Source organism: Micrasema longulum, unplaced genomic scaffold, assembly GCF_059751315.1.
Source record: "Micrasema longulum isolate JH-2025_06_02 unplaced genomic scaffold, ASM5975131v1 h1tg002065l, whole genome shotgun sequence".
Lineage (NCBI taxonomy): Eukaryota > Metazoa > Arthropoda > Insecta > Trichoptera > Brachycentridae > Micrasema > Micrasema longulum.
Window position 1 is genome coordinate 75,091 of NW_028279232.1, and position 25,775 is coordinate 100,865.

Below are 25,775 nucleotides of genomic sequence, written 5' to 3' on the forward strand. Positions count from 1 at the left end.
GCAAGTCACTTTTTAGTAAAATTTCAAAATTAGACACTAAAACAAAACGGTCAATTACACTGCACCTACTTTGAATTTGGCAGTAATTTACACGTTTTTTTATTTACCTCAATTTTATTCTCCATTCACGTGGCGGCGCGCGGCTCGTTGTCTTTTGGCAGATCGAATGAGTTTTTAAAATTTTTCAATGTAAAATCGGGGTTATGAAAAACGTTAATTGGGGGGAATATTTGAATGAGAATGTATGGAAAAAATGGGATATTTCGGTGTAAAAAGTGGGAAAACGTAAAATTGAGGAACGTAAAAACGAGGTTTTACTGTATATGATAGTGAATAATCTTTGTTATAATTTTTTTAAGTATTTCGATGTCTTCTAGTTAAAAAAATAGGATAAAGTAAAATAAATCGTATCTTGAGTGTAGATATCTCGAGGTGTGAAGATTTTACCTTGCTTGAAAAACTGGGTTTTTTAAATGTTTTTTTGCATTAATGTTTTACACATTCCAACTTGTGACAAATGCGATTGTTTTGCATTTAAAAAAGTTTTTTTACATGGTACTGTGTGGAACATATCCCCTGTGTAAAAAGAGGTTCCAGTGTATTTCATGAAGTTTTTAAACTTTTACATGCATATTGTAGGTAAAATATTCTGAACTTACTAAAAAAATTGTTGGTAAATAACAACTGGTCAATAAACGACGAATAGAAGTACATCAATTTATTTCTACGCGTCTTTGAAATAAATTGGAAGAATATTATAACATATAACGCCCTTGAGGTGATTTTCACAAAAATGGTGCTATATAAATTATCCAAACATTATTATTATTATTATATAGTTATTGTTTAATCAAAAGTGTCGTGGAACTTAAGAAACCGAAACGTTCTATTTTTGCTTTAAAATTTGATTTCATTCATTTGGTATTGCTCGCTGAAAAATAATAGTTTTACTAAAATATACGTAAAAAAAATAAAATGTCAAAGTATTAGTTTTCGTCATACAATGGCGTGGCGTCGCCGAGCGACATGGAGCGGGGGGAAGTGTTGGTGTGCGGGGTGCTCCGTGCCGAGCGCGGAGTGGCGGACTGACGGGAGGAGCGCCCGCCGGGGGAAGGCTGAGACATGCGACTGTCAGCGTACTGGGGCGTTTTCCTTCCGACACTGCCGTCGTCGTAGCGGGGGGTTCTGTTATTGCTGCAATAGAATTATTATTTACTGCATAACATAATACATACATTGGTAAAAATACTATGTACCTACATTATGACAGTGAGGAAGTTCAGTAGTTTTTTAACATGTTTTTTAAAAAAAAAAAATATGTTTTTATTTTTTATTTATTCATATTTTTTCCATTATAAACTATGATTAATAATAAAAATAATGTGACCTTACTGGGGTTACTCGCGTCGAGGACACTTAAAAATATACTTTTAAAAAATATTTTTACATTTGAGAATAAACAAATAAGACTTAATAAACAGAGATAATTAACAAAATGTCCAGACAGTTTTAAACACTACATATTTATGTTTATAATTGATTCATGTACATCTGTATTATTTATCTATTTTATTAATTCATCATTTGTGGAGCAGTTGATTCAATATTGGTTTGGGCGAATGAGACAATCCATTTTACTTCTACCTAGCTCCACTATCCATTTTTTTAATAGCCTTTTTGAACATTTTCATGCAGTTTTTTTGAACATATACCTGTGATGTTGCATAGTAGTTCATTTTTATTAATTTTTTCATACATTTTTGAAAAAACTTCGCTGTATAATTAAATGCTACTTTATCTTGTTTTGAGATAATCAACTTCAAAGTTGCAGATCTGTAATTTAAAACATTAGAAAAGCCTAAAACAATGTTAATGTCAGCACTTATTGTATCTATAAACCAATAATCATGTCATAATGGTTCTTATAGAAATGGTTATAAAGATTTGCCTAATTCAAATTATCTTTACAGTTACAGTACTTCTAAGGCATTTTAGTGTGTTTTTTTAATCTGCAAAGTACTAATTAGTACTAAAATATAAAGTACTAACATATTTGAGGGTACTATTTGCAAACCCGACAAAATCCATCTTTCTTTATTTTGAGAAAATCACAAAAAAACTGATACAATACTTAACTTCAACTTTTTTTTAAACTTAAATTTTTTATTATAATCAGAAAATATTTTATACGTAAGCAGTGATGACACAAGCATGGTTATGTCAAGAAACAGTAGAGAAATAATAAATAAAATTTTATACATTCCAACTTTACAATACTCAAGTAGAGGTTGCTATGTTTGCAACAAACCCGATAATTTAAAAGTCAAGTTCTTACAAATGAAGCCGTATTTTTAACTGACAATGTTATAATTATTGTACAAAATTGTATTCTGAATAAGTTTCAATAAATATCTCACTTTTTTAGATTTCGGATTTTGCCGGGTTCGCAAGTATAGTACACCCTCATTTATGGCAGTCGAGTTATTATTTTAATTATTTATCATATACGCATTTATCACAATTTGGCAAAAACGAGGTTAAAATAAAAGCACCAAATATACAAAGTTCATTAATACTAGATTTCATCGTTGATCGGGCAAGAAAGTTTAATCAGACAACTGTTTTAAATTGAATGGTAAAATGTACCTTCCACGAGGAGTACTTCTACCATCACTCCTTGGTGTTCCGCTGGAATCCTTGTTTTTAAGTTTGGCCCACGCTTCTGCAGCTTTCTGCCAGTCCATCGGATCATTATTGAAGGACGCTGCAGGCCTACTCCCATGACTATAATAAACAAAAATCTGATTTTTAGAAAATGAAAACAAAAACAAAATACATAAACATTTTAATATCTCTGACCATTATTGCAGATTGAAAAAATAAATGCTAATTTTTAAGATAAGTAAAAACACAATGTACACAATATGTATGGATTAATATAAGCTTATATTTTCCTGTCCCTTTTTACAAGATTGAAATGAGCTTTGTGAGTTAGTATTATTATAATATATTTTTTCTTGCACATGTCCAACTACCTAGTGTTTGTTGCATATGCACTAAATTCATATTAACTCATAAAATTTTAATCCTGTACAGTTTTAGTAGTTTCTTTGTGTTTTAAAAGTTAAATGTACTTATGTATTAATTTTTATTTGTGGAATTATGATGACGACAGTTCAGTGTGAGAGATTATTTTCGATGCTAAAGCAAATTAAGGCCTTTTTAAGATCTTTTCGTGATAGCTTTCAAGTGTACATATTATATTGTTTAGAAATGTTAATAATTAGTATATATTTTAATGATAATTAGATATGAGTGAATATTAGGACATTCATGTATTATGTTTGTACTACTTGAAGACTAAAAAAAAACCTTAATGTCCATGGGCGGAAATTTGAACATTTGGAATAAGATTGGACTCGACATTAATAGTAGTATCCAGATTCCAGCATATCTAACGTATACTACCAATGCCAAGGTATCTTGATATTCAATATTTAGCACGTTGATATAGAAAATATGCATACGTAGGTAGGTATGTATACTAAAAATATTGTTTGAATTTGTAAATCGCGTGCAGTTGAACATATTCTGCGGTAACATTAGGAATATTTGTAGTTTTTTTTTTCCATATATTTGTAAAATTATTAATAATCCCCAATTATGACAGTTTTTACAATTTTTCTGCAGTATATTTAGTATAGTCTAGTACAATAATCATATTTTTATGTATTTTGATTTTCCATACATTTTCATTTCCTCATTTTAGCGTTTTCCTCAGTTTTACACTTTTGTTGCTCGCTTGAAAAACACAAAACAGGGGTTTTACTGTATATATATAAATATTTCATAAAGGGCTCCTGAAATACTGTCAGTTGGCTTAGTAAACAACATTGTCAATGTGTTCCTACAGCAAAGGCAAGCATTCAAGAAGCAAGCTGTGTTATCACTCCTGACCTAAAGATGCACACTTGCCATGCATACTTTAATTAAAAATAAATTCCGAGATTGTTTAGGTTAATTTCGGACAATGTACATATATATACAAATACTTCATGCCAATCCATAAGGGCTCCTGTAAGACTGTCAGTTGGCTTAAAAAAACAACATATATGTATGAATTTAAATCATTCGGTTCGGGCTACATAATGCAAAATATTACCTTCCAGGTGTGTTGTGCGGGTAGTGGTGGTGGGGGCTGGGGGGCGGGGGCTGGTGGCGCCGGGGGGTGACGGCTCCGGGGTGCAGAAACCCGTCTGTGGTGGTATAGCGCGGGGTAGTGCTGGAGTGATGCGGAGTCCCATACGGAGTCATGTATGGTGTCTGCGCCGAAGGGGTATAAGGCTGCAAAAAATCACCCAAAATTATAATACAATGCTGAAATAAAGAAATGATTAATTGCTCTACCAGACCAGATAACAGAAGACATCTCGACTACTCCCATGCTGATACCGGTTGATAAAGATAGTGAAATTTCTGCCGCAATACAGGTTTACCTACTGAAATGAGTAATAACAAAACCAAATATTTTTAGTATGCCCACTACTACTACCACCATCACGCCATTTCTCCGTAGGGGTAGGCAGAGAGAATGGACTGCCACATGTCTATCCTGGCATATATTCCTAGCTTCTTCCACATTCATACATTTTGTCATACATGCCCTTCGGTTCTGTCTGCTTTTGACCAGACTTAATATTTTGGTTTATCTGATCATGCCACGTATACCTTGGTCGTCCTCGTCTTACGCTGCCGTTCATTTTCCCCATATATACTTGTTTTACCATTCTTTCGTCATCCATTCGTTCTACGAGATCAAACCATCTCAGAGACCCCTTTTTGGTTTTATCAATTATACTTGACTCAGATTTACACTCTCGCCTGATTTCATCATTCGTAACCCTGTCATACATTGATTTCCCACACATTCATCTAAGAGATCACATTTCAACCGCATTCACTCGGCTTTTATCCTATCTCTGCCAGTTCCGTGTTTCACTTCCATACATAAGTGTTAGGACTAAAACTCCGTTGTGCACTGCCGTTGACATATTTTTATTAGCAATTACTGTGCTTAGTGCTCTGTTCATTTTGTTGCCAGCATTCACTCTCCTTTAATTATCTTTTTCTACTTTTCTATCTCTTGAAAACATGCTTCCCAGATACACAAATTCTTCTACTTGTTCAAGGCATTCATTGTTTACATTTATTATGCAGTCAGTAACCTCACTTTCTCTTTCAAATACAATCACTTTTGACTTACTTTCGTTCACAAATTATTTGAGGATTCTCTATTTTTGCTCCAATACCCATACATTCTATCTCTTTCATACAGTTGTCCATGTATAGATTCAACAACCGTTTCACGCCTTTTGAGATCGCAAACCAAGATGTGAATCCCCCATTAACTCTTACACACGCTGAACTCTCCCCATAGAGAGAGGATACTGCATGTATAAGTTTATTGTTTACTCTATACTTTTTCAACATGCCCCACAATTTCATTCTATCTACTTTATCATACGCTTTTTGCAAATCGACAAATGCGCAGAATAGTTTCTGACTTTTTGCCAAAAACTTCTCCGTTAGCATTCGCAGTGCAAAAATTTGATCCGTGCTTCCACGTCCATTCATAAAGGCTTCTTGCACGTCCCACACTTTATCTTTCGTCACCTTTCTTACTTTCTCGATTATAATTTTCCCATATAGTTTACCGACAGAACTCAGAAGACTGATTGCTCTATAGTTTCCACATTCCGCACGAGATCCCTTTCCCTTATATAAAGGCATGACAACTGCCCTCCTCCAATCCAAAGGCGTATAGTATGATTTTTGTGTTTTATGGCATTAAATATCCCAGTTTTTTTTTTATACATATATTTTCTTATGCTCCCAATCTTCATTTCGTGAGGACATTACTAATTTTCTGGTTTTGGGATCACATGCTTGCTTGCCACTACCTGCTTTATTCCATTGAAACATTGCTGAAAGGATTGGAGACAGTATGCAAGCGTCTGTATTTGCTTGCTAGCCACTGTAGGCAGCACGTTAAATGATGCAGAGTGTGTAAAGGAATTATTTTAAATAAGGACAGGTTTAAAATGTCTTTTTCACAGTCCCTGGTCTGGCATCTAAAGTTTAGGACCGATCTTTTTGTACTTATGCAGTGCCCTACCCAACACTAGATGTGTATAAGGGTAAGAAAAAGAAAAGGTTACTAGATTAAACGGATCAAGTCAATAAATTTTATTTTTGAACACAAATACTAACCTTTACACTTTAATCTAAAAAATTCTAAAATGACATAATAAAGATGACTCACAGTATTTATGTACATGTTGGCAGGAGTATGTGGGTAGGTAGCCGCCTGTGACAAGGAGTGCAGCATGTGGGAGGGAATAGTCTGAGCCACTCTCTGAATGGCTTCTGAGGACATTCCTATGATAAAAAAAACAACAGTTAGAGTAAGTTTAATATTAAGATAATTATTACTAGTTTTACCAAAATAAAGCAAGACGAATTTCTTAAAAAAATTGTTAAATTAGAATTTTTTTTTATTTTTATTGATTTCATTAATTAGTTTAATTTAGTGCAATATTATGTTACATACAAAAAATAAGATACATAAACAGTAAACTTGACAGCTAAGAAAGATCTAATTTTAGGTTGGGTATCACTGAATTTCTTCAATTTCAAATTAAATCAGAATCTTACCACCACTAGGCGTGTGTGTGTTGTATGGTGTTCTGACTGAGTTACTAGAGCCGCGAGGCGTGGAGGGAGTTGCCCCAGGTATGGGATCCTTGAAGTGTTCCTTGAACCACCTCAGTAGGGCTCCCAGTGACTCAAATACTTGCTGCCGGAAGCGAAAACCTTCGGGTGTAACTGTCACATACTCGTGTCGACACCTCTGTACAGGAAGGTAAGAAAGCATGAACTTTCCCGGATAGTTCTGGAAATGAAACAGAAATGTTACAATTGTTAATAATCTACCGATTTAATAGATCTATTTTGGATTAGTTGTATGGACCAAATCATAAATAAAAGAGATTTATATCATATTAACTACGCTTGCTTCATGTTCTGGAAAACCTATTGTCAGCACAAAATACATGATATTATCTAAATAATTATTTAATAAAAATGTTTTAGCTAATAAATAATATCAGTATGTAGATATTTAAATTTACAATATTTTTCACTACTTGTTGAAAACAAAAACAAACAAACCATCAAACTGTTTCCCTGGTAGCCAGAGAGAATAGAAAGCCATATCACCCTGTCTTTGCATACAGTCCTCACTTCTTCTACATTCATACATTGTTTCATGCACATACATCGATTATTCCAACATTTGACATGTCCATCGTAAGTATTTGTTGGATTTGGTCAAGACATGTCTTTCTTGGTCTTCCTCGTTATCTGCATCCATCAAGATTTGCTTCATAAATACTTTTAGCCATTCTTTCGCGGTCCAATCGCGCTATATGTCCAAGCCTATGCAGAACTCTTTTCTTGATTTTGACGATAACGTTTACTACTTATCGGAACTTTTAATGTGTAATTAATTATGCAAATTACCACTGAGAATAGTGACATACTGTTGTATATTTTGATGACTGTATATTTCTGACATTTGTGAAAAGGCTTTCATAAGATATTTTTTAAAGCAGGGAATACAAAATATGTAAGTAAAAACATTGAACAAGTTACCTTAGCGGCTGAGAGAAAATAGTGAATTTTATTTGAATTCCTTTTCTTCTCTTCTTTGAGGGCTTCCTCCATTTTGTCCCTCATTCCTCCGAGGTTTTTGTAATATTTGAATGAAATGATGTCTCGAGCGTGACCAGCCATCGGCGTTACATGACGGGCAATGATTTCATCTAAATCTTCGAATTCTTCTCCACCAATTAAAAGACTGCGGCCTGAAATGAGAAAAAAAAATGCACACAATTATTAATAATATTTTGCAAAAACATAGGAAGATTGCAAAATTTAAGAAAGAGGTAAATGTAAAAATAAGATTCAAATACCTAAGGAGAATGCATTTTCTTTGCCTTCTTCCCGTACATCGATGTGCTGGAAAATACCATCAGTCACTTTCCACGTTACAGTTAGATGGTCAGCTCCCTGAGAAATAAAATAATATTGTATAAATAGCACACATATTGTGTAATTATTAATGGGGAGATTGATAGAGGAAATGAAGCACAGAAATTATTTGCATACACACCTTACTACTAGGTCTAATAATAGCTTCTCCTTGATCCATATTAGCGAGAACTTTCTCAGATTCTGAAAATGATATGTTGTGGAAAGCGGGATGAACTATTACTCTCTTCGTGTATTGCTGTCTCTGCTTTATTTGTTTGGCATCGGTTTCTTTTTTGTTTTCCTTATCTTCGGCTTCTTGGTCATAGAATGGGTCCTTTGTAGGTCTAAAAAAATAAATATTCCAAATTTGCTTTAGAAAAAACTACACATACCACAACATTAATTCCATTTTACACAAACAAACATAGTTGAAAATGACCATTGAATGAGGAAGTTCAGTTGTTTTTCAATTTATTTGTTATTATTGAGTGAATATTTATTTAAGATAATTTATATGGTGCAATTCTTGTGAAAATTACCCTCAAGGGCGCTGTACAATAAGCTTATCATCACGTCTTGCAGCTACGGAGTGCATAGGCGGTTGGGATTTTAGTTCCCCATTTCCAATTAAATTAAATTTTAATAAAGGAGCTAGATTACGACACGTCTTGCACACAGTTGAAGTTTAATTTAGACATAACATCGCCAAAAGTCTTGCAGCTACAAAGTGCATCGATAAGTGGAATTCTAGCAACTTAAAAATGATTTTTAAAAGCTTACAAAAAAAAAAATTACAAAAGTAATACTAATAATAATATACTGTAAAACCTCATTTTTACATTCCTCAATTAGAATGAAATGTTTTCCCACTTTTTACACCGAAATGTTCAGGACCCATTTTTCTTCATGCATTCTCATACAAATATTCCCCCCAATTAACCTTTTTTACATTTTCATCATCCCGGTTTTACATTTAAAAAATTTCGGAATTCATTTGATGTGTCAAAAAAGCCAAAATTATGTCGTAATAATGATGCCGCGTTCTGCGCGCCTCCGCGTGTGTCGCGCGAATGAAGAATAAAAACAGGTAAACAACTAATAAAGGATAAATTATTGTCTTAACTTAAATTCAAAGCAGATGCAGTGTAATTGTCATTTTTGTTTAAGTGTCTTGTCTTCCTTTAGGGTTATTTTTAGTTTTCATCTGAACAAAAACGTCGCATTGACTTGTACAAATCATAATACGCAGTTGACAAATACTTAGGAACAATAAAAATGTAATATCAATAAATTGCGATGTTTAAAACATAACAATATAAATATTTAAAGTTATAAAAAAGATGGTTTAAAAAGTTGTCATAAAAGTGTAAATACACTTTGCAGCGATCTATATGACAGTTGTTTTTAGTGATGGCATAGAAAAAAAAGTGATACCATATACATAAATAAAATTTCCCAACATTTAGGGGAAAAAATATTGTACATTATTTTATGCAAATTCAAAATTTTATACTCGTTATTTTTTATTTGCACACAAAATAGTTTTAACATGCTGTTTTTAAATCAAATATTTTTTTTTTTTTCATAATATTGTTTGAAAATAGTCCAAAAAAATATTAACAATCCCCAATTACCACTATTATTACAACTTTTCTGGAAGTATATGTACGCTATAGGTGTGGCAAATTAATTATATTTTTATGTGATTCCTATTTTTCATTTCCTCACTTTACTGTTTTCTTCAGTTTTACACTTTTTTCTTGCTCCCTTGAAAAACATAAAAAGTGGGTTTTATTGTATTATTTTATTTGATTACAATCCTTTTAAATGGAATGTCAAGTAGACGAAAGTGAGCATTTCCGACATCTTCTTCTGTTTGTGTTCAATTGAGGGAATAACGGAGAATTATTGAGGTCAGTATTAAATAAGAACAGCTTTCTCGAAATCTGCCACGGAAGCTTTATTATAAAACTTTTACCTTGAATATGAGTGTAAACATAAATTTTGTCCGTTTTTTTCCAAATGAATAAAACAAGAGGACAAATTACAACAAATTAGGCAATAAAACAATGAGTTTTTTCGTACAACTCCTGGGAATATAATATCATGATATTCATGTCTTATATGTTTTATTAATAAATAATAAAAACAATCAACAACATTGTGTTATATTACATACCTCCAATCATGATTTTTATCTAGTAGATCTGAGCTTTTCGAAGAGCATTCAACGGAAAATCGTTCTACATCTATTTTGGTAACACGACAATGAATAGTTTGCCCCTGTCTCACTCGCTCTGCGGGGTCATCTACATGTTTGTCCGACAAGTTTTTTACATGAATATATCCTGACAGGCCGCTGTCAAGGCGTATTCTTACTCCAGTAGCTTGACCGGGGCAAGCACCTGCATCAAAATGGTTCCATACCTGAAATAAACAAAAAATGTTGAATGTTAATATAAAAGAATTGCAGTAAAATATTTTTTCCATTTAAAATTTTGCTTGCATAATGTGTTATATCACATAATCTGCAGTTTTTTAAACACTTAGGTAAAATGATGGAATAGGCAAGGCTTTCACGGCATTCATGAGGGTTTCTATTGTAATATGCAACATAAAAAAAAGAGAAAAATGAAGATTACTATCCCTGGATCACATGCTGACACATTACATTTCGGTATTAATTAGCATAGTATAGATATCTTTTTTAGGTGTAACTCCGAGACAGTTTAAAATTCCATGTCAAATTATTTACCCATGGGTCCATTCAAGGCGCACGAAAGGAATGCGGTAATGTGTTTTGATGCTTTCTTTTTTCCTCGGTTGAGTTTTGATAAAAATTAGCGTGTTGATATTTATGAATATCGATGAGCCAATTTATATTGAAACTCAACGGGACGGCGTCACAACACACTACCGCATTTCTTCTGTGTGCCTTGAACGTAGATCCTCTTTGTACATTGTGTCTATATATTTAAGATTCCCCCTTTTATGTATGGACAGATTTTTTTTATTTATCAAAATGATTTATTTTATCGACTTATTTGCATAAATAATGCGGAATATTATTTTACATACCTCAGAAAGTTCTGGGAAATCATTTTTACGACAAAACTGGCATTGCCACATTCCAGTTTCATCATTTCTTACTGGATTAGCTTGGTCAAGTTGCTCTCGGGGAGGTTTCCTGTGGGAAATTCCAGCCACTGTGGCCAAAACCATTTTACCTGTAAAAAAATAATGATTAGTCATCCAAAGAAAAAACATTGTAATAATAATAGACACAATATACTAAGCTTATATGTATGTAATTATTTCAGGATAAATATTTGTGTTGAGTGAAAAATAAATTTTACCTATGTAGAATGTCTCTGGGGTTTCTTTGGTTAGCACATCAAATAGTTCTCCAGGATTTAGTGAACGAAATTGCACTCTCAAATCTTTGTATCGGCAATTTAATTCTGCTCTAATATCGTACAACGTAATACTTTTGTTTCCAAACCCCTAAAACAAAATGAAAGGGTAATAAATTTTCCTACTTCACAAAGTAATGGTGCACATGTTTGGTATTAATTTGGCAGTATACTAACTTGTCTCTCTAATTCTTCAGCAAAGGCATCGAGATCTAAGTCTTTAAGTCTCTCAGGAGCATCCAAAATTTCTTCTAGCGCTCCCGCTGGATTAGCATCTTCATCCTCGTATTCTAGAGCATCCACTGCCATCTTTCTCGCCCACTCGTAAGTCTCTGGGTGAACACGAGACCCATCCAACACCTCTACGTAGGCCTCGGTACTGTCTCCCAAACTATTGGTGTCAATTTTAATGAATCCGGAACAGTTGATAAACACTTTGGGTCCCATGTGACACGAAGTGACCAACTGTGTTCTATTTTCCAGTCTTTGGTTGGTTTGTTTGAGCATTTTGATTAGAGCTTGTCCTTTTCTAGGACCTAGACCACAAATAAACTGCACGAGATTAACAGTTAAACCAGTTTGAACAGCCGTATTGATATCCACTCCCACTTCATTGGTTCGGTTTACAAATTCTAAATAAAGATTTTCTATTAATTCTTCCTTAGGTATTTGTTCCTAAAATATACAAGTAAATATATTTTTTTGGTACATGAATCAAATTTACATTTGTGTTTTTGTATTAATAATTAAGTTAATAAGCTTTAATATGGTTCCAAATCATCTAACCTGTAAAGGATGAAATCGAAGACATAAAATTTCTTCATCAACTGTACAGAGCTGTGAATATTCAACTAATGGATCCTGTAAGACTCTTGCTAGAGAGACAGCTTGCCTAAGAACTTCAGGATATTCTCTGAAATCACTCTGAAAAAGGAAAAAAAAAACTTTATAGGAAATCAGTACGTATTTAGATGCATTAACAAAAATTTAAATGGCTTGTTTGACTTACAACTCCCTTATTAGAATTTGCATAAATTTTTGGTAAATGATTATCGGCAATTTCTACTGGTATTCTGGGGAACTGCTCATCTTCAACTAATTCTGCGATGATATCATTAAGGTCTTGCTTCAACATGAGTGCGTCACGTGATTCTCCGCCAATAACAACAGCGTGAGGTTTCTTAGCAGCTATGAAATTTCGCAAACATAACAATTCCGTTCTCTGAAATAAAAATAATAAAATCAGCCATTTAATATTAAATAAGTTTATATGCTATAACATGAGGGAGTCAATATACACTCAATAATGTTTAAAATGGAATAAAACATTCTACGTCTATAGTTCAGTAGTCTTAGTTCATTATTAGATTTATTATAGTTCCACAGAATTTATGCTCTGACAATAAACTAACAATTTTAACAATTTAAAATTAATAGTTAAATTAATAATAAAAGAAAAATTAAATAGCAATACACGTTCAGTCATGTAAAAAAAAAATACTGATTAAATTGACAATATAAATGTACCTTTAAGTCTTTTTCATTATGATTATAGGAATTCTTTCTTTTTAGTAAGTGGGGCATTCTCAAGTGGTCTACAACTTCGCTATCGGGATCTATCACGCAACAGAACGCAGCCTGTGAGAAGTCGGGAACATACGCCAATCCCAGGATTCGAAGGCCTTTGCTAGTATCCCAGTCATCATCATCTTCATCTGGGAATTCCACAGAATAAGGAGCGACCTAGACAACATAGCAATATCCAAATAAAACTAAACGAAAGTTAATGAAATTACAAAAGCAAAAATTTAAATATGTATTTATTTACCTTAATCCAGTTGTACATTTTCCTACAGCAAGCTTTCAGTACACAATCCCTAGATTCGGATAACAACTGAGCGTGAAGTTCTTTCCTGAGATCGGGTATAACCATTCTGTTAAGAGCTAAGGAAACACACTCTGCCCTAATTGAGTTCCAGTCCTGAACATTCTTTGCAAACTCGTCCTGGAATAACATTATTAAAATCATTGATTGAATAAAGAAACCAGTTGAACTGCATACAGACCAGTCAAACGAAAGCCAAAAAAAGGGATTCGTTGATGCTTGTTGTTTTTAAATGGACGGCTTAGCGAAGGCCAATGAAGCTTCGTTGGCGTTAGCTTACAATCGGTAATGCAGCAGTAAAATAAAAGAAATTGGACCATTCCCAACGAACATTTGATAAACCAACAACTCTTATGGACATATCTATGAATACTAACAAACGATGCCAAATTTTATTTGTTGGGCCATTCTGTATGCAGTTTTACTGTAAAATTGTGAAATATACAGGTACTTGGAATATAATTGTTTCAAATTTACCTTCTGAAACAGTTGTTTGACTTCTTCCATATATGAAGATGAGGTATTTCCTTCAATATTTTCACTCAATTTTATTGTCAAAAGTTTATCCTCTTCAGCTATTACTAGTTTAAGATATTGGTCATTAGATAAATCACGTACAGGTTTATTTTTAATGAACTTCATTCTGTAAAACCAAAGAACTGATTATTTTATGTGAATATGTATGTATTATAATAATTTAAAAAAAAATGTTTTTGATTCAGACTTTCGGATGACAGCTACTTACATGGATGTTTCTTTTTAACAAAAATAATCGCCATCCCATGAAATGATGCGTTAGATCAATGGCAACTCATTAAACATCTTTAGATCATAAACTGTAGGATTGCCAGCTAACATTATGTGCGGATAAGGGAATGACGATGATGATTATACTTACACATAGCAAGGGTGGTTTTCATCAATTTCCTTAAGTCCCTTCTTTGTTGGGATGACACAGATTTTGGATCTTTCATAGAACACTTCCCTTATGCTGGATCTCAGCAGCGGTTCCCGCGCCAGTTGGATGGCCGCCATGAATTTGGCTGCGTACAGAACGTCTCCAGCAGTGGGAAATTTCTCTGACACGAACTGTTCAGCTGTTACGATGGGCTCATTGGGATCCTGCTCCACCTCGTGGCGTTGGTAGTTGTCCCTCAAGTTCTCCGCAAACTGCTCGGGAGACAGACCAAACTTCTTCACAAAGCCCGCTATGAAGAAAAGTTACACAATTGTATTAATTAAATAGTTATAAAAAATACACATTGCACCCTTAGAAGATAAACTAATATTGCGTTTCTAAAAAAGTTTGTTTATAAACAAGAACCTATTGCTTTCACTCTCAATGAGAACTTGGTAATATTTTTTGAAAACAACACATAAAAAGTTTTGTGTATTTTTTTAAGGTGTGTCATATACATTTAAATAATTAGTATCATAAAATGCTATACATATAAAGCTCGTGACCAGCCATTGGCTGGTATAAGTAATAATATATTTATTGATATGAAAATAAAATTCTCCAGTCAAACAGAGATCATGCTTGATCTTGGATGCGCAAAAATGCATTTTTAATGAAGTCAATTGTTGGAACAAAAGATTAAATGAAATCTTGATAAGTGTATGCAGAATTTTACTAACTCAGGCCAGCTCTCCGACACATGGAATAAGGTCCACCTCTCACAACCTGTTTTAGTCCTTCATTTGGGGTTTCTTCAATCGGTTCCTCTTCCTCCTCTGGCTCTTCCACTATTTCTGGATCATCATCGCCATCTTCACCCTTTCTTTCCATCGCTATTCGTCTCTGAGCCCTGAAAAAAAAATATTTTTGGAATTCAAAACTTATTTTATTACATTAACAAATATTATCACATTTTTTGTATTCATACAGTCAAATACAGTGAAACCCCCTTTTTACGTTTTTCAAGGGAGCAACAAAAAAAAAGTTTAAAACTGAGGAAAACTCGTGAAGTGAGGAAATGAAAAAAGTAGGTATGGAAAAAATGAAATTACATAAAAATATAATTATTTTACTAGACTATGCTAAATATACTGCAGAAAAGTTGTAACAACTGTCATAATTGGGGATTATTCATATTTACCAATGATTTAATTTAAAAAAAAAACATGTTTAAATAATTTTATTTAGGTACTTAACCTTAAAAAACACAAAAATATTTTTTTTTATTTGCATAAAATGAATACGATTTTTTCCCTAAATATTGGGAAATTTTATTTATATGGTGTCACTTTTTTTAGTATGGCATCACAGAATTTCAACTGTCATTTACATCGCCGCAAAACTGTTTCAAACTTTTATGATAACTGCTTAAATATCTTCTTTTCACATTATGTGTGTATAACTTCAAATAATATTACTATTGCAATTTTTTTAAACTTTCTGCTTCATTATTTATTGATGTAAAGACTTTATTCTTCCTAAACATGCGTCAACTGCAAGTCACTATTTAGTAAAATGTCAAAATTAGACACTTAAACAAAATGGTAAATTACACTGCACCTACTTTGAATTTATTATATTAATGAATAATTTATATATATTTTTTTTATTTACCTCGATTTTATTTTCTATTCACGCGGCGACACGCGGCTTTTCGTCTTTTGAAAGATCGAATGAGTTTAAAAAAATATTCAACGTAAAACCGGGGTTATGAAAAACATAAATGTTAATTGGGGGGAATATTTTAATGAGAATATATGGAAAAAGATTTACCCTAAATATTTCAGTGTGAAAAGCGGGAAAACGTAATATCGAGGAACATTAAAACGAGGTTTAACTGTAAATGTAAAATTGGGAGTGTATGTATATTTACAAACCTGCGATTTTCTTTAGCCTTCTCTTTTTCTTTTAATTTCCAAGCTTCTTGCATGAGGGGGATTTCGTGGGAATAATATAACAAGAAATGTGCATGGACATCTTTAAGCTCTTCCGTTGTTTGAACAGCTTTAAGTCTAAAAATTAACAAATCAAAAGTTATTAAAAATAAAAACGAATAAGAATCACGGTTCATTAAATTTTGGATGGTTCAAATCAAGTATGTAAAACTTACCTATCAATGTCATCATCTTTAATTAACCTAACATTATCTGGAATTGGAGCATCAGGATTCAACATAAGTTGGTCCAGCTGATAATTGCGCATTTTGTCAAAAAGTTTCAGCAGATTTTCTTTCCTAGATCGTAACTGACACCACTGGAAATAAAAATACACAATTAAATTTTTATATGTCAAAACTGCCACTGAAATAAAATTGAAATATTGACAAACATTTTTTTTTTCAAAACTACATTTGCTATTTAATTACACATTGTGATATAGGAAATCAAATCCGAAACCCCCGTGTGTGAGGCAGGCACCTTAGCCATTACATGACATAAGACACCATACTTAATGATTTATTTCCAAATATAAAAGACTCAAAATGTAAAACAAATTTTAAAATAAAAATAACTACACATATAAAGTGTAGCGAGAGATTTTTTGAAAAATATATGTAAATCAAAAAACGTAGTACTTTTTATACTTGGTACACATATTATTTATATTTTTATGTATTTCATTGCTTTATATTTGTTTTATTATATATTTTACAATATTATTTATGTTTAAGTAACATGTATTCTTGGCACATATATATACTTTATATTTGTATAATAATGATTTTTAATTTCTTACATTTGATTAGCTAGGCATTTATAATTAAGTAGTTTTAGTTTTTCTTTTTATGTTATTGTTTTATTAGTATAGGACTACTTATGTTCTAAAGATAGAAAATCTCCATCTAAAGCCCGTTTTACACTGGGCATAAAATGGTACAAGATCTTGTGCAAGTTCTTGCGTAGTTTTTTGAACAAAAATTATTGTACCAAATCTTGGGCCATTTTATTAGCTGTTTGACATTGGGCAGTTTCTTGCGCGTAAGCATGCGCAGTATGTAGTATTCGACGCCATTTGCTGTCTGACATTTGACCGTTCGCAAATCGAGCTATTTAGTGACGACGCCGTTACTGACAACTTACAATATATTATTATTTTTGCGATCAACAACCAACCCAAGGCTTCTAAATCAACATGGATTGTTAACATTTGCTCTTAGCAGATTTTGCAATATTTACAGTCTGCAGTGTACCTAAAATGTTCTTCCTAAAAAATGACAAAAAAAACTCAATGCCAAAAAAAAGATTTGATTTCAACTATTTTAACTGTTTTCTTCGATTATTAAAGGCATAATTTAAGAAAAATGGAAAAAAAATATTTTAATAACTTTCTTCTTCAAAATCATTGTTTTAGTATATTTTATTAAAATGCTTTGTCTTTATATTTGAGTACCAATGTAGTTTTTAATCGAAATTTCAAGAGGCATAATCTGCCGGTCAAAAATAAATTATATTTTAGTTATATACCACTTATAACTGAATTTTTATCAGAAGTATCTTTAAAAAATGCATAATTATCTAATTTTTATTAATGTTTTTTTCATATTGCAAAATTTGAAATGATCCGCGTTTTAAAATAGCAAAGTCGTATTATATTCTTACTTTTCATCAGACTATAGACGTAACATTTGTATTGTTGGGTGCGTGCGCAGATATTGGCTCAAATATTGGTCGAAAAATACGCGTTCTATCTTTTTCTGAATTTGACCACAGATTTATTTTATTTTACATAGATACTGGAAAAACATACAATTTGTAGATATTGAATTCTACGGTATAATTATCTCCTCAGTGTTTCTCTTTGCTTTTGTAGTAATGTCTATTTTAAAAAATGTATAAAATGGCTTTGTATATTCAATTTAATGCTTTTGCCAGTAATTTGTTTTTCTTGCGAATAAAAAACTAAAAATAAAGCATTCTTTTTTGTTTGTGATCTCTTCAATTCCCTTTTAAATAAATTTTGGTTAATATCAATAAAAAATAATAAAAATTTAAAAACATACAAAAAAAACTTTATGTACTTATATCTCTCTACTTATTTATTAAGTTTTTTCATAAATAAATCGTTGATTTGTTCTTTGTTAGTTTTTTCTCAATTTGTGCATTGGATAAAAAACATAACACAAGCAACAACAAATAATTTAATGGGCCTTGAAAATTGAAGTTGACAGATGACAGTTAACAATATTATAGTGGGATGCGCGCGCAGATATTGGCTCAAATATTGTTTGAAAAATAGGACGTGTTTTAGTTTTATGGAATTTGACCACAGATTTCCTCCAATTTGTGTATTTTTAGACACAATATTTATGTGACCAAATTCTGCACAAGATCTTGTACCATTTACTGACCAATATAAAACGGGCTTTAGAACAGGCTGTGCCATGTTAGAGGGAGACTATCATAAACAGAGAACACTTCGTTTTCATTTTACATGAATTGGTTTTATATAGATTCCCTGTTATTAAGTATGTATATTATTTTTTTGCAATACATTTATAAATAAAAAAATAAAATACTTTGTGACATGGCATTACACTATACAACACTACATACATATTGTATTACGTACACTCGATCCTAGTTTTACATGGTGGAAACATTCCATGCAATAATGTGTAAAAAAGTACACACACTAAAATAAGAATAATGGTGGATAGGTTTTCTTATATAAAAATCAATTCAAAATAAAATTTAATAGCTATACTATAGATATCTAAATCGTATTTTTTAAAATCACTCTAAAAATGGTAACAAAGATTATTCACTATCAGGCAATAGACGTATCCGTTATGCACATTTGGTATGACATCTTTTAGTCACTCGAGATATCCGGGGCCTTCCGTATACCTCTCTGCATCTACTGAGTAGTAAGTACATGCGAGGAGTGTAGAAAGTCCAAAAACAAATACACAGGGAGCATTATTGTTTTACTGTTACGCATTGTTAAAGTAATGTTTTTGATCATCATTAAGATGGGTTGCGGTCCCGCGGGTTGCATTGCGGGCTCCGGATTAGGGGGTTCGAGTTTCGAATCCTGCTGTTACAATTTGTTTTCTATTTTTTAACACGGTTTTATGACTTAAATAAAATGGCTCTAAAATTTGAAATACTTGGGTATCGTAAGAATGTAAAAATTTATTTTATCTTATGTAGGTTTGTTTGGTTTGTTTTTGCACCGTGTTATTATGAAATCGTGTAAAATGGGAGTCTGGTGTGTTTATTTAATAACTTGTTTCCGGGCTACCCTTGTTGACAAAGTGAGGGCAGATTGTATAATTAATAAGTTGATATAAATGTATTTACTAAAATTAAAATCAAATTACAATAAATATGTATGTTTATTTTTATACCTTTGCATCAAATCGATAAACCTTCCATAAGTCATTTATATTTAGTTCTGGTTGTACATATTCCTTGCGGTAGAAAGCTATAAAAGGAACTTCTAAAGTCTGATTTCGCATATAATCCAAGGCAGTACGAATCTTTCCAACTGTTTGCGGTCCTTTTCGTGTTCGCTCACGAGATTCGGAAGAATCCTATGAGCAAAAAATATATATATTTAAATGTTCGGAGCATTACATAATTGTATAAATATTTTTTGCGGAATCGAATTGATTACGGACTGTATTCTATAAACAAACCTGTTTGGACACAGTAGGTTTAGTAAATGCTTGTCGATATATCCACTCTGCTTCTTCCTCCAATTCATTAGAATTCTCTGCAGTCGGTGTAACTGGAACTTCACGGATTTGCATTCTTTCAGGCACATCTGTGTTTCTGATCTGTTAATAATTTGAAGAATTATTACTTGTTATTTTGCCATTTAAAATACATATAAAATAATTTCATTACACTTTTAGTTTAATGAAACCCACCTCATTATCTAAATCTGTGAAATGTCCTCTCTTAAGTTCGCTAGGTTCGTATATTTCAAATATAGACTTCTTGGTTGGCCGCTTTGGTTTGGCTTTTTTTGCCTTCCTGGCTTTGGCTTCTCCTATAATCCAATAAAAAATATTCCATAAAGATATTTCAAAAAACAGATTCTTGACCCCGATAATTAAAAACTAACTTACCATCATCATCTTCATCTTCAATATATTCATCTTCTTCATCTTCTTCTTCATATTCATCTTCTTCATACTTTTCAAACTCGTCATAGTCAAAATCAACGCCGAAAATATCTTGCCCTTCTTGTAGTGAACTAAAATTGAATTTTTTAAAAATAATAATACATTTTTGGGGATTGTTTATTTATATGAACAATTTTACCTATTATAAAATGGATTTATTTACCTTAAAAGTATACATTATAATTACAGTATTTGTATTCCAGTTTGAAAAAAAAACATTTTTACTAATCTCATCTAATATATTTCATATTGGTTAAGCCACATTTACTTAGTTGTATTTATTTGCTGCATACTAGGCCCTGGTTAAAATGTTGCGTTTCTTACTGTGGGTAGGTACCACATTTTTGTCTCCGGCCCAACATGTTCAATATTCAAAACTATTCTAATGCATTTAACAAAAGAACAATTGTTAATATAACCGAACTGTCAGGATTCATGTGCTCAGATATTTTTTTCTCTTCTCACCGCGATCGCGAACCAGTTACTTTATCCTTATAATTATAATTAAGAAGCCACCTCAAGTGCCCCTCGTTCATAACCCCACGATCTGATCTGATCCTGACTGCCACGAGACAAGTTACAAACAATAAGGTACCAGAACCCCAGTGCAAGGTAGGAATTGCATTCATTGTATTTAAGGTTCAGTGGAAAAGTAAATAAAGGATAACGCATCCCGCGAACCAGCAACTTCGAGCGTGCATCTGCTAACGGGCAAGTGGCGCGATCACATATGATGTTCCATAACTTATCTATTCTTAATACACTAAAGGTGGAGACATTTTAACTAGCTTTCCTGAGACTTTTTAAAAACTAATTAAATACTTTAACCTTTATATTCCGCCTCCATTTCTTGATAAAAACTGCATAAAATATATTTATTTTACTTACGCATCTGTAAATATTGGTTTCCTTTTCTTTTTCTTCTCAGCTATTGGTCTACCATCATCGTCGACAATAAAATCATCAGCATCAGAATATTCTCCATCTGATGCCTCTTCATCAAATGCTTCAGTTTCTTTTGGATGCGATCTTTCAGATCGACGTTCCTCTTCCTATTTTTAAAATAGATTCAACAATTATTAAGGTTATTAAGATGCTGAAATTTCACTACTTGACAGTTGTGCCCGAACATGACTTGGGCACGAAGTTTATTTTATACTGATAAGCCCTAGTGTTGTGCAGGTATATTTGTTTAAATTTGTTTTGTTTTCAACGGAAAACATAATCCATTTGGAGAAAACAAGTTGAAACAAGAAAACATATCTTCAAAATGCAACTATCAATTGGTTAAAAAAGGCTTTTCATAAGTATGGAATGTGTGATGTAGGATTACAAGTAATCGTGTTAATTGGAGATACAGAGGGACAGTTCAGTAGAAAGAAGAGCTGTGTTTATTAAAAGCGTTAGTTGTTAGATTCTCAAAAACAAAACCAACTCACCACTTGTTCACGCTCCTGGATGGATAAAATAAAACAATACAATATATTAAATTAAATTCATATAAATAAAACTCTGTGCATGCATTTAACTAGTATATAAAAACTTTTATTCTAAGATAAATAAAAAAATACTACGCAGAGAGTATCTGTATTCTTAATGATATATTTCAATACAGATATCACGTCAGAAGGCTCAATAACAGCACAGAACATCCGGGCTTGAAAAAGTTCACATTTATTTTTTGTAATCTCTCCAGGAATTGAACCCGGAACCCTCCGTGCATGAGACAAGGATCCCATTATACCACAGTGGCCGCCAGTATGTAAATAAATAAATATAAGTAATTTAAATTTAACACGGATATTTCAATGCAAAGTTATTTGAAATAAACTGATTAAATGACATACATGTTTAAGAGCTTATGTTATAAAATGTAATTAATATTGTACACAAAAGCCGGAATTTAAAAAGCCACACACAAAAATGTATACACTTAAGCGTAGCGATAAAATATTGTATTTTTATTCTGTTGCACAAAACAAAATTATTAATTTCGGTAAGTGTTAAGATAAAATGAAAAATTCCTTACATCATCAGATCCTCCAACGAAAAGTTGGTCGGCGATGACTTCCCGATCTAATCCATCATCTTCTTGCTGCTCTCCATCACTCTCATCATCCTGAATTCTTCTCAGTCTTCTGAATTTTTTCTACAAATCAAATGAACATACATAGTTTAAAATGTAGAACATCAAGCAAAGCTATAACTATTTATAGATATTTATAATTAATATTCTAAACACTAATTTAGTGGTTTTTTATACATATTAAACACATACATGACATAATTGATTTACTTTGTTTAAAACCACCATCATCAAATGCCGACTGGTTTCGAAACAGAACTGTTCCTTCGTCTTAGGTATAAAATAAATATTATTTTAATTATAATAGAGGAGTAAAAAAGGATAAACACAATTGCCCTTAAGAATTCTTCGTCATTTATTTAGAATAAAAGAAGTGAGGTAAAGAAAGTTTCCACTAAAAACAGTGGGACCTTTGTTTTACACCTGCTTAGGCAATATGGAAAATCACAAATTTAGAGGTTTCAACATTCATTATATGGTATAAAAATAGTATTCAATTTACCCTTTCAACTTTGACTCCAAGATTTTCTTCTATAAGGTCATAATCTTCGTCTTCTAATCGGTCATCTAATTCATCATCACTTTTTTTTCTTTTTTTAGCTTTTCCTCTGGAAGTATCAGAGTCTTCTCCTTCACTTCCTGATTCTTCTATAGGAGCGTCATCTATTAAATCTTTAAGTTCTTCTCGAATCCTTTCTTCGTCGTCTAGAAATAAGAATTATTATAAATAAATCATAAACCTGAACAAATTTATATATGCTGAGATGGAACTTATAAGAATCTCTTTTTTATATGTACCTAGGTACTAAAAAAATATATTAATTGAATTATTCACAATAAGTATACAAGTAGTGCAAATATATTTTTAATTAATAAATAAATATGAACATGAAATGCATATAGTATGAGAACATTATTTAAAAATATTGAAACACAGAAAGAGTATAAATGAAAAAAAAAAAATAGATGGAGACTATCCTAACCAGGGGACATATTAATTTTCTAATTCACTAGTTTTATATAGATTCCCTGGTATTAAATGTGTATACTTATTTATGCAATAAATTTATAAAATGAAAGTTTAAAAAAACAATGACTTATGTTATAAAAAAATCAGTAAACAAAATCAAAATAAAACTTGAAGTTTAAAATTTTTAACTGTGTGCAGTCACAAATTGCAGATATTTCTTGAATACATTTAAGTTTTGCAGCGTTACTGTAACTTTTTTCCCGTTTAACACAAAGTTATTTAGGACCAATAACGTAACTTAAATACTTATTTTAATAAATATTAAGGAGATAAATATTAACAAGAAGTATCTTTTAATTTTCACAAGAAACACAAATCCGTCTCATGGTGTATATAGAGTAGTAACATGTTTGCCTACCATGTGTGAGGTCCTGGGTTTGATTCCCAGCAAGGTAAACATGAAATGATCATAACAAGAGTATATTTTCCCCTGGAATCTAAAGCGATCACTGATCATTTTGCCGCCATGTTACAAATTATGAAGTTTAGCGCGATCGGTTTATTGATGCAGTGCCTTATGCACCATCAAGTGCAGATGAGAATTTGAACAGTATAACATAAAAGTTCCATATTTAATCTCACAAAAAATATTACACCAAAATACAAAACATTTAAGTTTGTAAGTGAAAATTCTTGATGGGAGTTCATTGTAATTTATTATAAAAATAAAAGACAAGTGATAATTTAATCCACAAATTTGGAATATCCAGTGACCGGTTTAGGCCAAACAGGTAGAGCCTTTAAAACACGCATATACAATCATGGTCTAATAATAAAGATAATAAAATTTTTGCCAATCATTTAATAGAAAATAAACATTCCTTTGATTTAAAAAATAAAACTAAAGGCCACAAACTTGACAAACTAGAAATTCTCAAAATTAATAGATTAAAAAATAAACCCAACTTAGAATTACTTAATCAACAGATAACACACGTGCATTCTCCATTACTAAACCCATTGTAATATATCTTAACTAATTACTTTTTACCCTTTGTTTTTCAGAAATCACTATTGACAAAAATCACACTCGAAGGATGGGACACTAAAAATATAAATAATATATATACAATACTTAAACTCATTAAAATAGCACTATATCAACTCATTAGTTAACCCAAAAAATATTTGCTAATGATCCTAAGATAAAAATAATTTTATTTTATTTACTTTCATACAACTTTGAATTTTCTATCCTTACCTCTGTTTTGTATAAATACACTGAACGCCTTTCGAAGATGTCGCGAAAGTGGTGAAACCGGTCACTGGTTATTCCAAATTTGTGGATTAAACTATCACTCGTCTTTTATTTTTGTAATAAACCGAAATATAATTTTATAAAATTTCATAGATTTAGTTCAATGGGGGGGATTGTGTATTTTTTCTTTAAATTATATTATAAAATTATTAAATACCATCTTCATCTTCTTCGTCATCACTTTGTACTGCCTTTCGCTTGGGTTTTTTACGTTCTGGTTGCTCATCATCAGACTCTTGCTGCAAATAAATGTATTTTCAAGAGTGGATATTACAACAGTACATAATGTTGAATGCTACCTATTTCCACACATATTTTCGTACTATATAATCTACACTTTTCATGCATATACGAATAAATAAAAGTTCGCCAAACTACATTACATATGACCAAAAATTCGGTATTCATGATCATTGTGCCGAATCGTGATTCGTGACATTCAAGATAACAAGGTTAAAATTATATTAATAATTTAATATGCAAGTCAAAGATATTCTAATGTTGTTTAAATCTAATAAGTCGTAAACCATTTGAGTCAACCTCGAATGTTTAGCGGTGTTTTTCTTAAAGAAATATGGTGTCAAAACATGATGCGTGCCAAATTTATTGAAGAAAGTTGCTTCACCACTGACGTAATATCATTTAAAAATGAATAGTACCTCACTCTCCTCTGCTTCAGAATCGAGAAAATCTGCCATTTTAGAAGACTTTTATGAAAATAAATATAAAACTTATGCTAAAATCACGCTGCTTTAGATTCGAAACATCACTTCAAAACGCAACAGCGGGCGACAGCCATAGACAAATCATTCTTTTCTCTGTACTTGTCTGTACTAGACTAGTAGCACAGACTACAGATATCTTTAGTAGTAAGTAGTAATAGATCACTACCTTCGCGTTAGTGAAAGGTGCCAACAT

General features: G+C 31.9%; 1 protein-coding gene across 2 annotated transcripts; it reads right to left on the minus strand.

Moving 5' to 3' along the window:
• Window positions 1-889: 889 nt before the first annotated feature.
• On the minus strand, window positions 890-25,654 carry Spt6 (transcription elongation factor Spt6). 2 transcript variants are annotated; one of them, XM_088239083.1, is made up of 31 exons: window positions 25,517-25,654; window positions 25,015-25,096; window positions 23,072-23,274; window positions 22,513-22,632; window positions 21,923-21,937; window positions 21,372-21,535; window positions 20,427-20,554; window positions 20,226-20,347; window positions 19,992-20,132; window positions 19,701-19,886; window positions 16,461-16,603; window positions 16,228-16,362; window positions 15,031-15,200; window positions 14,291-14,600; window positions 13,870-14,035; window positions 13,336-13,512; window positions 13,035-13,250; window positions 12,517-12,729; window positions 12,294-12,431; window positions 11,685-12,182; window positions 11,451-11,598; window positions 11,173-11,321; window positions 10,274-10,521; window positions 8,234-8,438; window positions 8,034-8,130; window positions 7,714-7,925; window positions 6,715-6,952; window positions 6,323-6,438; window positions 4,163-4,344; window positions 2,647-2,784; window positions 890-1,194 (listed from the first exon to the last, which is right to left on the minus strand). In XM_088239083.1, exons 1-31 carry the CDS (start codon window positions 25,553-25,555, stop codon window positions 987-989), a joined length of 5,307 nt encoding a protein of 1,768 aa, XP_088095209.1. In that variant the 5' UTR covers window positions 25,556-25,654; the 3' UTR covers window positions 890-986. The 2 variants fall into 2 exon arrangements, with proteins under 2 accessions (XP_088095209.1, XP_088095210.1); XM_088239084.1 differs by lacking the exon at window positions 21,923-21,937.
• Between the last annotated feature and the right edge of the window lie 121 nt (window positions 25,655-25,775).